General features: G+C 37.4%; 1 protein-coding gene across 1 annotated transcript in view; it reads right to left on the minus strand.

Annotated features, from left to right (window-relative positions):
- Positions 1-16911, minus strand: part of LOC103468887 (ras-related protein Rab-26) — a 38151-nt gene that overhangs the window by 20287 nt on the left and 953 nt on the right. Inside the window, exons 2-3 of the mRNA XM_017306033.1 lie at positions 15479-15589; positions 209-295 (exon numbers count right to left, since the gene is read on the minus strand). Of these exons, the coding sequence (XP_017161522.1) occupies positions 209-295; positions 15479-15589 (198 nt within the window). The remainder of the gene's footprint in view (positions 1-208; positions 296-15478; positions 15590-16911) is intronic.

Genomic DNA, 16911 nt, shown 5'->3' on the forward strand with positions numbered 1-16911 from the left:
ACAGCCAGTTAAAATGTCTCACAGACATTTTAACTGGCTGTGTTGTACACCAGTATCAATCATAACATTAAAAAGCTACACATCTGTTTGATGCAAACCAGGCAAGCCAGACTCTGCTCACAATTTGGGTCCAATTATGTTTTAACCTTTTTTTTTTCTATTGCAAGAGCAGTGCTGTTTTGATCTTTGGATGCTTTTATCTACATACCTTTTCATTTTCTCTAAACTTACATTTTGATGGTGAATCACTTACCTGCAGCTTCACCTTGACTCCATCAATGGTCAGCACTTTGTTCTGAGAATGAAAGCAAAAAAAAAAAAGTAATTTAAATGTTTCAGAACACGCAAGATGTCAACGYCTATTTTTGTTTGTGGCTAAAAGTTTTGTCCTGTCATGCTCTCATGCACCTTCATATAGTGCCCGGAATTTTCCATCAATTCTGCATTTCTCCACCTCACTTGGACTCCTTCAGAAGAGGTCGGCCCTATTATAATTCTCCTGGTGGATTAAGCCCCTCTGCTCTCCTCACAAATCTCTTTCTAACCTCTGAAGGCTACTGGAATCTCAGAGACTTGCAAAAGTTTGCAAACCATTTCAACTGTTTCACTTTGCAGCAACTACAGTATCTCCACTRTAATTTGTCAGAATTTAATAAGATAAAAAAAAAGACAAAGTAGTGCATAAAACTGTCATCAGGGCTGTTTTTGYCGCAAAAAGGGGAGGAGTTAGGCAGAAGTGTTGGTAATGGAATGCTTTGTATGGCATGTATGGACTTTATATTCTACACACTTATATTTTTCAAAGAATAAGATGTGAATTATTCTTCTAACACAAATCATATTACTTGATACCGAGGAAGAACTGAGAGGTTTTCCACTACAATCATCCTACTTCCTATAGAAYATCCCCAAGTGTTTCTGGCAGTGACCTCCTAATTCCCTAATACCTGAGGAGAGACTAAAGGTATTTACTGCTGATGATGCTTAGACCTGGATAGACCTGGACAGAAGTGGAGCTCAGACTTCTTCAAGAGACCCAAAGGTGGGAAATGACATACATATTCATGGAAGAATTTGAGCTGCGAGCTAGACTGTAAGTGGAGTCTGAAAGAAATCTCACAAGACAASCTCCTTGTTGTTGTTGCTAAAAACAACCCAAAATGTGCTCAGAGGCTTCATGAATATTTAGTGACCCAGAAAGGAATGTGGTGATCACAGCACAGTGAGGACTTTGGGGGTTTARCTCAGCTTGATTGCTTTAGTAATAATGCTGAATTTGTTAAGAGAAAAATGTTCAGGTTAGACCTTCTAGGGCCAGAAAAGATGATGAAATGGAGCTTCTGATCATTTAATATATGCCAGATTACTGTGATATGAAGAACTGTTCAGAAAGACATAGCAAATCCCATTTTAACAAGATCTACCTCCACTTTTGCCTACACATCTCTCTCAGCAATGGTATTCACAGAAAGCTCCACTTTAAGGCAAGTTTCAGTCCCCGAACTGCTGCAAACACCCTCAAAGATAAGAACATCTTCAAATACAAAATCCTCCACTTAGGAGCAACACACTCGGTGTTAGCCACTTAATGCTTCTCGTCTTCCCCCCCCAATGTTCACGACTGAGAACATACCCTCAGAATAGATTCACTCAAAYGGCACTTCGTGCGGATCATAAATTACAGATGTTAGAGAAGCTTTCAGAGGAGCCCGTCAAAAGTGTGAGCCTATGAAACATTAATGGCTGCGGCATGATGCAACTAACAGKAACATGACGTCCACAGAAAGCCGCGAGATGTGACAAATTACTAGTGCTGATAAAGAGTCGTACGGAAAAGGCCATCCGAGGCTGTTCCACGATGTCTMTGCCACTAGTGAATGACGCTATCTGCACTCTGCACACAAGTCATAAATCAACTCACCAGGGCAATAAACTGGAGAGCAGATGTGGGATGGAAGAACTGCGAGACAGGGTGGTAAACYCAGCCACCAGCTGCCATGTCTAACGCACACTGACATACTGTGCAAACACACAGCACCGAAGTAGTCAGTCACATAACAACCACTCCTGTCTGTGTCAGAGAAACACATTTTACCAGCCGGGGCTTAAAAACTGTGGTACAACTTTAAATAATGCAGTTTAATATCCATACAAATAAATATTTCATAAAGTTCACATTTTGACTGAGTCAGATTATGTTTTATGGTACAATAAAATCTTTGACAATCTTCTGTTTRTCAAAGATTTTGATAGGCAATTTTTTTTTCCACCTCACAACTCTGCATTGAAATGGATGAGAGCACATTTGCAAAAAAATATATATGCAGTGAAAATTGTGTTAATTTTTATTGAAAATTATTTGTCAATTCCTTCCAAATTAGGAAAAAMAAACACAGGCAGTGCGTTTCTTGACTTTATATCAGCAAAATACATCTACACCTATCTTTGCATCTATTGAACTGACTTATAAAATATATTGCCAATAAATATTCAAATCACCCTAAAATGACWTTATTTTGTATAAAACCAAGCAAGTGCTAAGTTAAGTTGTTAGTCGCATATTTTTATAGGAAAATTCATCACTTAGATATGTTATGAGAATAACTAATACATTTTCCTTTTTCACTTTCCAGTACATTCAGAGCAAAGCTTAGTCTCTTCAAACTACAAGATTAAATGCTTTACAAATATTTGAGTTGTAAAGTACCAGACATGTTTAAAGAGCATAACAAATCACACATCACATTTACATGTAATATAACCTACATTTCTCAAGGAATTCATCTATTGATGCTGAACTTGTTGAGTGAAAAAAACAATATTTTCCAGGAAAAATGATTTGACCAAAATCCTGGAAATTCATTGGAGAGCAGAGCTTAATATAGCCAAAAAGAACAAATAAGGTTTCATCTGAGAAATTGAACACCCGCTGCAGAGCTCTGAGGTAAAGTTTTTCTTCATTTTTGACTGAAGCCCTGCTTTTCCAAACCACAGCAACACCTGCAGTCASTGTAATAGGGGCAGCTTTCACTTTTATTGATTTTCTCACTTGGGTGGCCAGGTGAGGCTGAAGATAGACTAATTGAAAGAGTGAAGGGCCTTTGGGTCCTTTTAGAACTGAAACTGCCTGCAGTGCTGCAAAAACAATACCCTACTCTCCTCATTCAATTGCAGAGGATGGCAGCAAAATAATAATAATAATAATAATTTCAAAAAGCATAATGACATTAGAAACAGAGGGGTCATTTGCCTTAATGCAAGGCTGTATAATAAGTTAGGTTTTCATCCACTGCCCTTGTCCAAAACAACAGCAAAAAAAGAGATAATTTGAATTTGACTCAAATATTATATTTTAATATTTTACGAGGCAAGCTAAATTGACTGCATTTTSATATTTCAGGAAAGCCTCTGGTTTGAGTTTGATCCTCCACCTGTAACCTGCAGCAAAACGCTCACACCAACGCAGAGACTCGCTGCGATCAAGGCGATCCCTGAGGCAGGTCAGACACAAGCAGTTTTGGGGGAATCTTATCATGCAGTCATTACTCATCTGAACGCAGTGAGAGCCAGTCTCGACTCTTTCAAATGTTTGTCTTCGTGATATTTCACAAGGAGTGCTGATAAAAATGGAAACGGCATTACGGCTCTAAGCATGCGCTTGTGCTGCGGCCAAGCGCGATGGTGAATAATCGTATGAGGCGGAGGGACCATGCTGTGAAGTATAGCTGGTCGTCRAAACTCCAACTCTCAAACGTGCATGCTATTCTGGATAATGAGTGTAGAGAAAACACAAACTAGGCACTGTTACGGGCGTCAGGATTGATCTATTTGTCTCAGTCAACGTACCCTGCTTCCACAAATGGAGGCTCATGAATAGCTAAACTCAAACCATATTGACAAGCTCCTAAAAACTAAACCAGTTACACATCCGTAAATTAGAATAMCAGAACTAAAAGCACCCTGATATCTTTAAGTAATCACAATTCTTGAAAACTTTTTTTTTCCAATATCACTTTATTGCTCCCCCGATACTCAACAATAAAGCATTTCATTCCATCATTAAATATTCACAGCGCTCCTCGGCGCTCACCTCTCTAGATTCCAGTGACATTAGAGCGGCAGGTGGTAAAGCTGCTCATCATTAATAASAGACACCTCTATTGGTGATGCAAACACCCATTTGATGCCTTCAATTTAGTGAAAGCAGAGACTAAAAGCATTGCAAAAAAGGTCTTCATAAAGGAACCACTTCTCTTTTGCAGTGGGAAAAGGCCGTATATTTTAGCTTAASTCATTGTTCAATAAATGAAGCAAAATTTTAAGAGGCAGTGCGACTTGGTATGGTTATGCTTGATTTTTTTTATTCGCACTCACTCAGGAAAGCAGGCATGSAACAAAATGGCAGGCAGMAGAGTTTGTAACAGAGAGACCAGTCAGCCGTCTCTTCATTAAGCACAACAGAAAAAAGTACAAGACCAGCGAGGCTATGACTGGATGGGCAGTSACATTAACAATGACATAAGATGTCAAAGAAAAATGTTCAAAAGACAAGATGAAAAGTGAGTTTCATCCTCTTGCTGCATCTCAGTCTGCTTGTCTGTATTCACTCTCCTCTAAAATGGTTATGAAATAAAATTTAACAGTCACTGAACACATGAATAGTGCCAAGTAAATGTATTTCAAACTCCTTGAACTTTCCCATATTTTCTCCGATGGAGTCCACGTGCATGTAAGGTAATGTCAGTGTAAATACAACAGTGTTGTCAAGGAACTCAGAGGTTTATGAGAAAACATTAGTGAAAAAAAACAAAAAAACCCAGCCTCAAGTCCAATGAGCAAAACAGAGAGGTTGGAATGTTGTGAAAAAGTAAAATATTGGGTACTCATGGTGTCACRGTCTGATCAGATATTAATTCAAAACAACTTCAAAGGTTTCCCGAGCCTCTAAATGGTCTGGGTCAGTAGGTTGCACAATGTTAGAGGACTGTCGACTTGACAAATGTCCACACAGGAAGGTAAACCTGAAAAGGTTGATGAAGTGAGCGCAGCCAGGACATTTTAGGCCAATTTATGCTTCCTTATGCTGAAACACATTATGGAGAGGCTGATTTCATTTATCAGCAAGACTTGGAATTTGTCCATACTGCCAAAGGTACCAAAAGCCGGTTCCACGGCCACAGTGCTACTGGTACTGGCAGACAAACTAGCCTGACTTGAACCCCATAGAGAACATATGTTGGACTRTCAAAAGGAGACTGAGAGACACCAGAGGCCCAACAATAACATGACACAGAGGCTGATACCCTCCAACTCATGCTGCATTGATGCAGTAATGCATTCAGAAAGAAACCTAACAAAGTACCACCTGCATAGACATGAACAAACTTTTCAGAACACACTTCACATTTAGATTATGCAATATTCACATTTCATAAGACCTTCACTTTAGAGTTTCCAATATCAGTAAGCCCTAGCCATCACAAAGAAACAAAGGCATAAAATATTTCCATGTGTACTATATGTGTATATATGTGTATTTATAAGCATTAGGACATGGATAACTTACTCAGCCTCTACAGTGAAGTCCACAGATTATAAAGTTCTGATAAAGAAAACATTTAGTGTACCCTTGCAGTACAAGGTCCTTTTATCAGTCTCTGATAAAAGGAAAAATTGGACRTTTTTGTTGTAAATATAATTAAGCKCCTCATCACAGCAGAACCTTGCTCTTGTATTTTTGAACACAAAGGAAACCAAGGGCAAGATTCAACAACCCTGAAGCAGAATGACCATTAAAAACACTCGTAAACAAAGAAAATCTAATTTCTAAGAGAGTGGCAGCGACCAAGCAATGACTAACATCCACTTGTTGCATGAGTCAGCCTCTCAAAGTCATCTGAAGATGGTGACCTCACATTTCACATAATAAAGCCAATTTAACTAGTCACACACACTTCAGCATGTAATAATGCACTCAGTGCACCCATATCAGATGATGTTGACGAACAAAGCAGCCTACAGTCAGTGTTTGAGGGGTGTGCAAGTATGCGCACAAACAAAAACCCAAACTGATGAACACAATCTGAGTGCTACAGAGCTTGATTGTCTTTATTTATTCCATTTTAGAGTGCCATCGCTGAGGATGAACAGGCTTATGAGTCAGCAGCACAAAGAACGAAGGCTCAGTCCTTCAGCTTGAGTATGTTTCCATGCTTTGCATATCTRAATCAGTACCACATACGCTGCAATTAACGATTAGCCCCGTCTCTGAATAATACTGTCTTGATTAGCAGACAGATTTAATAAGTCAGTGTAGTAAAATGCAAAATGAAGTTAGCACCATCATGCACAAAYATGATCACACGTAAGGGCAATTTAGTGAGATGATCTAACTCTAATGTTTTTGTGTAATAGCTAATGTATGTAAACTTTTGCATTTGATAAATGACCCTTGGGCCAGAAAAACAGCAAATAGCCGTCTCTTACACCATTTCACAAGATCGGAGCACACGGAGTAAGGGATCTTTCATTTCAGTCATTGATTATTATGAACTTTGGGACTTTGTTCCATTTCATTCCTTAGAATTAAGATTCCTCGCAATTTGCTCTAGTATACGATATGTTTTTTCATGCTACTCTGAGTTGTAGTCATTAGTTACACTTGCTTGATCTTAGTCCCTGATTTATTGCTCCTTTGTTAGCTCTGTGTTCACAGTCTGTAGTATTTTGGGTTTGTGTGTATTCCCATGTTTGTGTCTCTGCTGTTGTTTACTTTTATTAGTGTCTGTTTTCCCAGATCTACCCAGCAGCCTCCCACAGGGTCTCTGCTGCATGGACTCCCAAGCTGTCCCCCTCTGGCTCTTTTCCTCACCTGTCTGGCATTCTAGTAATCAAGCTGCTTGGTATTAACACTAGTTGATTTACTACTTCCATTTCCAGGTTCCTTGTGGTCTTGTCATGAGGTATTATTTTGTATGAACTCCTGGACTTTAGTTCTTGTAAATTGTTGAATTTCCAAGAACTAAAGTCCAGTCCAAGTGTTTATTTTCACTTGAATGCTTTTTGCCTCCTTCCTCCATTTGGGTCATGCCCCTCTGTCCTCACTTCAAACTATGAAATATGTTTCATTTGTTTGCATTTTTTGGAAATACTCACCAGCGTTTGTATTTCAAAGTGTTCATGTTGCCATTCACCACAATAAGGTTCCTACTTTCCTTTCTATTCTGCCTAGTGTGCACGATGGCAATATATCTGTCCTTATCTGTCCTGGATCGTACAGAAACTATATCATTTCAGACAATATTGATCTAACATATGAGGGTATGTAAAGACCTGTTTTGGCTTCCATTTATGTTATAGACACACACCCTTTAACCGATCCCAAGCATCTCTGAACAGAGTTGTTTTGAATTTTTGAATTTTTTAAAATGTGAGATACCCAGAGAAAAAATATTTTGAAATAAAAATGTGAATATTTTCAACAATGAAAGTAAATGTATTTTGTGGTGGTTTATATTTATATTTCGCGTCTCTTTGTCGTTTTCTTTAATTTCACRAATGTGAGCACACAGCTTCCATCCATTAGACAAAATAACAGCTGTCATGGTGACGTTGTCAGTTTTCATAGAGCGTATGAGCCAACAGTGATGTAAGAGAGGCTGTGAACAAAGCCTGGCTGCAATCAGGGATCGGTATCACTATAGCTGCCATCCTGAACCTCCACAGGTTCATTAACAGCTTCCACATCTGCTTAGCTTTGTTGTCAATCTCTGTGTTTTATTTTCTCTGTGTGGATGTGATCACTGCCAGCTGCTAAATGTGCTGAATAATGTGTGACTGGTTAACATGAACGGGAAGCGCACCCATTGTTTTCTATGAGCTAAAAAAAAACATGCAAAAGATTTCAGATTTTGTTTRAACGATCAATGTTTGGAAATAGCCTTTAAATACAAACACTTTTATCAAAACCAGACCTAATCTTTGCAGTGTGTTACCAGGTTGTTATTGTGTGTTTTTTTGTTGTTGTTTTTTTTTACCCTAAACCCATGTCTTCTGTAAACAACTCTGGTTATGAATAAGACAATGCCATTGAACTTTTGGCTAAGGATGATGGTGTCTGAGGCATGAAATCAGTATGTACAAATCCTGTTTCAACTGAAATTACAAAACAAATACAAGTCTTGCACAGTTTTGTCACCTCCTTCTTCAGATACAACCAAATGATGAATTTAAAGTATGTATATCTAAGCATGATTATTAAACAAACMAATAAAAATCAGCCCCAGTAACAACAATRACAGATCTCAAGCAGATGGATTCGGCTTGGAGCTAAGTGAGTATAAGGGTACATTTTGTCTTTTATTTTCTCCTTAATCAAATATTAAATATTTCAGTTCATCATTCAAATTACAGTTACTTAGAAATACAGGGTAATCTAACCAGACAAACGTTGATTTATAAACAAAAGTGAAAATGTTTCCTATGTATCGCACAGACTGTTTTCAGGCAAGAAGATGGTGCTTGCTATGTTGAAATGCAAAAGAGAGAAATTAATTGCACCCTCATTTGAAAATTGTTGAAAACACCGAGGGARGTGGCCTGATTCATACCCTCCACCCCCRCACACATACTAAGCGAAGGCAGAAATAACATCAGAGAATATGTGATYCAAGGGAGATGTGTGTTACATGTCAAACTCTTCTGTTGTGATTGAAATAGAAATATGSCTTCAAACACATCAGCCTTGAAGATGAAGCCGAWGAAGTGGCACKCAGAGTCGGTGTGTGATAAACAGGTTTAATCGTGATCTTGTATGGGAATTAAAACTTATTTCATTTYCACCTTTAATGAGCTGATTGTACATTTTTCCATGAACCGTGATGGTTTAGTACAACCCAGAACAAACAGCTGCTGACTCTGGCTTCCRTTTGCTATTCCTGCTCATKACTTTGTCTGCTGCAAAGGAAAACCATCCAAAAAAAGGTTGTTTTGGTACCAGSGGCTACAAACATGATGGCATTAGTTAGTATGCCTGATGGTATCCATCTCTCCTAAACCTGTCAGGGACTTTTTATAGGCTACTTCAATGCAAAGTGCTCCCAGTAAATCTCTAAACATCTGAGGATGAATTGTTACACCACATAAGCACCTTGGTTTCATGGTGTCTGTGGTAAAAACAGAAACTTTTCTTTGGGTTGGAAATTATTACCACATTTCTATTTGGGTCATTTTTGCCCTATTTGGACACTAATAAAGTCTTAATTTAGTGAACTCACATTTTTTTACACACATTTAATCTTCTAAGGTCGTTTCACCTGAATTAGAATMGACTTGATCTATAMACATGGGAATTGGGTGGATCTGGAGGCTGGAGAAAATCACAGAATGTGCAAAACAATTGTACTATTAAAGTAATTCATGTATTCTGTCTTAAAATGGTAAGTGGCTCAAAAGAGGCAGAAAAATATYACAATTTTAAGTTTGTTACTCTGACCTTTAAGAGCCAAATGAACATGTACTTAACATATAAATCGTAACGAATAAAATATGACTTGTACCAACTCTGCATTGCATTCTGATCAGCAATTACTTTTTCTGCTTTACCTTAGAACAATAAATATTTTTACTTTGATAACAGTGAGAAATGTCTTTTCCAGGTGACATACATTTGCACTGTGGCTTGTATTTCACTCACAAGTCAGTCCAGCTCTTGTAACTCTGTCCATCAGGGACACTTTTAAAAGTCAGGATGTTCTTCAGGATTGATTTTCCAAGTCACAGTTTACAAGGACAAAAAAAAAAMAAAAAAAAAAGAAAGGTGGCAAGGATGCAAACAGAAAGAGACTGAAACTAAAAGGAAACCAAAGGGAGAAAAGAAAGAATGTCAATTTGGAAAGGCTAGTTTTTATCTTGACATTACACTAAATTTGTCAATTCAGGTCATAAAACATCAAATATTTATGTAAATCAGTGCTTTTGTGACTCGTGTAAACTCAAAGATTATTTTAGTGACGTTCACCCTCCATGTCAAGGTTGGAAACCCTTGCAGTTACTTAATGAAGCAGATCTTTAGTATTTTTATGCAAAACATAAGACAACATGTGACGTGGTCTTGCTAAATATCATCATCCAGGATAAATGATCACTGAGATGAAAATGTGACATTTGAACAGTACTTTTTGAAAATGTACATATACTAAAGCTTAATGTGTAAATCTTTCTGAAAAAGTTGCATATGAAACACATTATGAAGTATGCAAATTAATAATTATTTTAAACAGGATATCTGTGCAGTCAAGCAGTGGCATGAAAAAGCTCACAAAATCCAACTGAGACAAAATGTTCTGAGTTTTTGACAAGATAATAACTAAATAGAATTTTTTCTTATCAAAACTCTTCACTGTTCATCACATTTATCTAAGAATAATGTCAGAACAGCTTATGACTGAAACAATACACTGTTATTATACCACACTAGGTAAGTACAAGCGACTGTGGAAAAAAAMCCCTCAGAAAACCACATTACTCTCTCCACATACGAGAATATTAATTCATCTTTCTTACTTTTTTCATCTTTCTATGGGACACGACTAAAAATGACAACCATGACATTCTCATTTTCAGCAATATTTAATTTTTTTTATTATTTCGTGGGCTATGCATGTCTTTCAAAGTGATTTTGAACGTCTGGAACTTGATACGGATCCAGAYTCAGCTTCAGGTAAAGCTTGGCCTGGCTYATGTCCCCACGCTTTTCATGACTCAATAAAATAAATGAGGACAGACWCGTGTATTTGGGCAAGCCTATGACATGGACTCCTCTTTAAATCATGATATATGGTGTAATTKGGTCATTTTTGGATTKGATCTATAACAATCTGTCCTTCTATCAACAAGAATTTCAGTGTTTTCTGAACACTAATGTTAGCAGTAAAAGAACAAATAAAGAAAAAATCTAACCTTTCTGGTGCTTGCTGTTTATGCAACATGAGTCAGTAGAGGCCCAACTGACCACTGTGTGGGAGAGTCCAAAGCATAGTGCAACTGGCCAATAATTGATATTTTAAAACCAAGTTTTTACAGAGAAGTACAGAAACCTTTTTGGAAGGTTTGTCCTAATATGAAGCAAAGACAATATAGCAGTAAAATACACATAAAAATAAAAGCAACCTGAAGGGAACTTGAACTTTCTCTTTAATGTCTTCTGAATTTATTTCCAAATTAAGACTCTTGGAGTTTAAGATTATGACAAGAGCAGAGCAATTTTAAGGGTGGGGAAMAAAACAATTAAGTCTTCTTTCAGATGCAAAACACTGCTACCTGTATTGAAATACCAGGTCTATTTTAAAAGCWGAATGACAACTTAAAATAAAAAATATTTTCAAAAATAATATTCTAATTTCTATAATTAAAAAAAACAAAACAAAAAAAACTGCTGGTCATGATTATATTACTTGCTTTATAAGGTCATGTTGTGTTGTGGTTTGAAACATAACAGAATGATTAAAAGATTCACTATGAAAACTAAACYTTAATTTATCTACTGGCTCAAATAAATGCTCCACATGCAGCAGAGTTGAAGATACMCAAARGTAATACAATAATCCTCAGCAAGCCAAACCAGAATATTAATTTGYGTCATTGTTCGATTCATTAGGCTGCTAKWRAGGAGAATTTGCATYTAATTAATTTMATTCATACCATCAAATTTACATAAATGTGGAAAGCGCTGCATAAAAGAACCTTATCATTAATACATTGCAATGATCTGATACCCCTGCTATAATTAGATTCCAAGGCACATTTTTTATAAATACAAATGAAACATGAAATTGCATTCTGCACTGAGATTTGCTTCAGTTTAAGCCAAACAATGCACTGAGGCATTTCCATAATCCTGATAACATGTTGAGATTTAAACAACATGAAAGTAAAATTCAAAAGGACAGAAGCATGGAATGTTGCTGCAGCTTTGAAGTGGGAACCGGATCAAAAGCCCAGCGCAAAGCAAATTGTGTTTTGTTCCAAGCAACAAAGACAATCAAAACTGTCATCCCTAAAAATAACAATCACACCCTGTCACACAATCTCTGCAGACTCTCCATTAGAAGAAACAAAAGCCAAAWTCTGCTTCTTAAAAAAAGTCCTGGTTTCTGAACTCATCAGGCAAACTGACTTCTTTTAACACGCTACGTGTATGCAATTATAATGCATCTGTGTATTTCAAACAGTTAAGTTTTACCTGAATGTCGTAAACGAGAACAGATATATATAAAAAAATACAAAAATTCTTGAATTTAGTGATTTCTATTTCACTTGCATGAAAAAATTAAAAACACGAGCATAAAAGAGCTGGAACCTTGAGTGGAGCAGCTCTGTACCACACTGCAATTAAATAATGAGCCAAAAATACAAAAGAACAGAGTAAGCAGTAAGAAAGAGCTTTGTAATTTGTCATCCATTAGCAGGAAATGTTATAGACAGAGAGAGAGGAAGAGAGAGAGAGAACTGATGAAGGTCTTTGGTGTCCTTAGATGGACTTAAATGTGCTACTGTTATGCCATGTGTTACATAAGTAAATAAACCAACTGCTCATCCACCCACAAACACATCCAGCCCACACACAGGGCCACACAAGGATCAGATACTTTAGTTCAACAGGAACAGGTGGCAAATGTGCCTTAAGAGAGTAGAAGGACCTTGAATCATATATACGTTTCTAAACATTAAAACCTAAGTCAACATTTTCACAAAGTGGAAAAGTTTTCATGCTGGCAGCTTAGAAAGTCCAATAATTTTGAATAACTTCCAGCAAGCCAGTTAGGGTAAGTAGCTTTTTGTAGTCAATATCTTACCTGTGGAGATCAATTTGAATTGCATATTTGCATTTTGAAGTTTAGCAAGGATAAATGACCTCCTGTAAACACAGTTTCTACATAGTTATCCTTAACATTAAACAATATGACGGTCCAAACTGGTGTGTGATGGCATTAGTCTTTGTTGTGTCACAAAATTTTTTATTTTGTCTTAAAAATGGAATAGAAGTTGGGAAACAACTTGGTGCTTTTGTGCCACCCTGTGTCTGTTTCAATGCTGTGTGTAAAAAGCAGCGGGTAAAAAAAAAAATCCTGATTTTTTATGATCCTGATGGTCGTAATATGAAGTTAATAAAGGAATCTGAATGCTTGTTATTTTTCTATTTAAAATAACATAGGCATGAAATTTTCATATAAAACCTTGATAGAGAAACTATCCAAATTTATTTAACAGTAAAATGAAGTGTTGAAACTTAGTTTTGTTTAGAAACAGGAGATCTTGGGTTTGGTTTTATTAGATTTTAATTCCTAATCAGTTTTATAGATGTAAACAAATAAATGACACCACTTCAGGGAAAGTAATTTGCATTTCTATGGCTTCCATCGGTCTTTTAACCATTCAGGCAGTTTTTATGCTACGATCACATTCGCTCATTCACAGACGGACTCACAGACTGGTGGGCAACATGGGGCTCAGTATCTTGCCCAAAGACATTTCGACATGTGGTGGCGGCGAGCTGGAACTGAAATCTCMATCAACCAAGTTGGCAAATGACTGATTATCCCCACTGAGTAGAAGACGGGACAAAATGCAACAACAAGATGCAGGTGTTTCTTAAAACTTTAAGCCTGTCATGATGCAAGTTTCTTCATACAGAAAGTTATTTGGTTTCCATTTGTAAACTGCTATYGYATATTGTAGCATGTGTGGACGTAAATATTTACAATTTTAAAACCAGCAGTAATGTGSTAACAAAACCTTCACTCTWKACCAGCTTTTCGATGTACGCAAATGTTCGCAAATTTTTCAAAACAGAAGTCATTTTGCCCAAATATCTCTTACATTTCTGCTGTCTGCAAAAAGAGCTCAGAGACATTGGTCAAGGTCCGCAGAGGCCAAGTCATGAACCTGCAGACCAATGACTTTTCAGACGGCATTATGAATAATGTGGGGGATACACTGCACAATATGTTTTTATGGGACAGAAAAATCCTCTATAAAATAAATTAAAGTACCACTGAAAAGTTAATTTACTTAATTAATGAAATCTAATGGAGGAAACAATATTTTAAATAGATGCACTACACTAGTGACCTATTTCAAGAATGTATTTGTGTCAATTTTGATAATTAAAACAAAAACCACTAAAATTYTAAGTTTGTAAGAATTAGACAATGCATATTAAAYRAATCCCATAGAAAATAACWAAATTAGGAGTCCACTGAAAACTGTGTATGTACTGCGCAGTATATGCCCTGTACTTTGAGTGTCTTTTGGATGAATTACAGCATCAGTGATTTGGCACAGAGGCAATCAGCCTGTGKCTGTGCTCAGATAGCAAAGAATCCCAACTTGCATTAATAGGTCTTTTACATTGTCTAAGCTTCCTTTTGATAGTAACCCACAGATTCTCCATATGGTTTTAGTCAGGTAAGCTTACATCACAGTGATATCGTAGCTGAAAAAAGCAGGTATGTGCTGTATACTTTAGGCAGTGTCAACAGGTGCCAAATCATGCTGGAAAATAAAAACTGAACCTTCACGTGGCTTTTCAGCAGAAGCATGAAATGCTCTGAATTTTACTGGCTGTGCAGACTTTGGACTTGTTCAAAAACTCAGAGGACAAACACCAGCAGGTGTGACGTGGTTCCTCAAATCATCACTGTATATAAAAACGTCCCGCTGAACCTGAAGCAGCTTGAATTCTGCTGCTCTCTCCTCTTTCTCCAGACTTTGGGACCTTTGTTTTGAAATGAATTGCACAAAACCTGTTTTCCACTGAAAAGAAGACCCCGGACCATTGCAGTCCAATTCCCTTCTGACACAAATCATAGATACGTCTGTAGGCGGTGGGTATGGAAGCACTGAGTTCAGCTGAAGTCAAAAATCATCAAAAAATATTCCTTTCAATATATCAAAGAATCYAACTAATGTTTCACTTTTTGAACAGAATAACATTTGATAGCTTAACTTTTCAATGAATTACTAATTTATTGAGGTGTGTCATTGATGTCTATACGTGAATAAATCTGCCTTTTTTTTCCTGGCCTTTATGTCAAACAAATAAAATTTTAAAAAAAGCTTCCGGATTAAATTTATGACGTACTGATTTCTTTACGAGTCTCATTAAAAAAGTGGACCCATTCTCTCCCTGCTGCCCATTAGTGTCCACAAAACTGGTACATGATAGACACCATAATCACCCAGATAGGCTGAAAAAGTAAAACATGTCAAACTAATTTAAGAAATCAATATCTATCTTCTGACGCAGGAAAATGCTCAAAGCTCTAGGGCCTTAAAGACACAGAATGGCTCTAATAAGAATCCTATTAGAGACTGGCCCTGTTTCACTAACAGCGCTAAACATGAAAAATATGAAAGAACATGCACTGCTTGTGGGGGAATTTGTGATTGCTTTCTCAGCCCATTGATTCGAACTCACCCTAAAGTCGATTCCCACTGTGGAGATGAAGCTGCCGGCAAGGAAAGCCCCGTCTTTGAAACGGACCAGCAGGCAGGTTTTCCCAACTCCGGAGTCACCGACAAGCATAACCTGCATAAAACACATGAGCTGAAAAGTCAATTTGGAAGGATGGGATGAGTAGTGCTAAACACTGAACGCATGATTATTAATAAATTAGTACATCCAGGGGAAAAAAAGGAAATAAAAATCCTATGTAGGGGTGTGAAAAGACTGCAGTCCCTCTGTATTTCTGTGTTTGGTCAGTGAAGAGTGCACACATGACTGAGTTTGTGGACAGTGGATGACCCTGCATCCTTCCTGTAAGTGTGTCCGTGCATGCTGAACAAACATACATTGCTGCGCTTCTTTGTCACAGACACATGGTTTTCATTCAGAGCTGTGATTGGATTAAAKGTTTTATGTGATTACAGTTATCAGGTTAGCTGAGGGACTCTGGGACCCAGATATGGAAATCAAAAGTGGCTCCTGGGTCCAGAGMGGAAGCAGACAGGAGACGAAAGACAAAGGAAGCAGAGAAACAGGGTCACTGAGCAGATGCACAGTTACAGTACCAGWTCTTATGCTTCTGGGTTTTTTTTCTATTATTTATTATCATTACTTGAATTCAACAAGATTCATTAGTGACTAAAAGCTACAATGCTAACACAGAAAACTATAGTGCCTTGGAACAAGTGTCAGAATCTGCTGACAGTTACAGATTTGGGCCTTTATTGAAGAGTAACAAGAAGAAAGTGGTTGTTGAAATGAAGCCAAAAACTCATATTGGTATTTGCTATAAGCCATTTAGTGGACGCAGTAAATATGCAGAAGAATGTGCTTCAGTGAGAGATGAGACCATGGTTTAACGTTCTGGTCAACATGCAAAATGGCAGAGCATTGCACATCAGCCTGAACACATCATAACATAATGGTGCTGACTGCATCATGTGCAGCTGCGTTTCAACTGCAGATCACATTTTATTGAAAGAAGGTTCTCMAAGGTAAGGATGCAATGGGACTGAACCCAGCCTTTTCAGAATGTACTTGGATTAAAAATAGAAGCGTCACAACTTTATATTGGTCTATCACATAAACCTCCCTTACAAATGCACTGAAGTTTGTGGCASAGTGTGAAAAAGTTTAATTAACTGTGGATTCATATATAGCAATGTCGTAATATAGTGCGAAAAGAGCAACAAACTTGCTTCAAAACAGTCGCTTCAAAAACATGAAGTAGGTGGCAGACTTGAAGCGTTTTGGTGGCACACAATGAAAACCCGTGGGTGTGAATCTGTTTGCGTTTCTGTGAAGTGGCAGCTCTCCACTCACAAGCGTCCTCTCCGAGCATGAAACCATGCAACAATTGCTTCGTGTGTGTGCAAAGGTGCACGCACACACACACACACACACAC

The sequence above is a fragment of the Poecilia reticulata genome, linkage group LG8 (genome assembly GCF_000633615.1).
Source record: "Poecilia reticulata strain Guanapo linkage group LG8, Guppy_female_1.0+MT, whole genome shotgun sequence".
NCBI classification, from domain to species: Eukaryota; Metazoa; Chordata; class Actinopteri; order Cyprinodontiformes; family Poeciliidae; genus Poecilia; species Poecilia reticulata.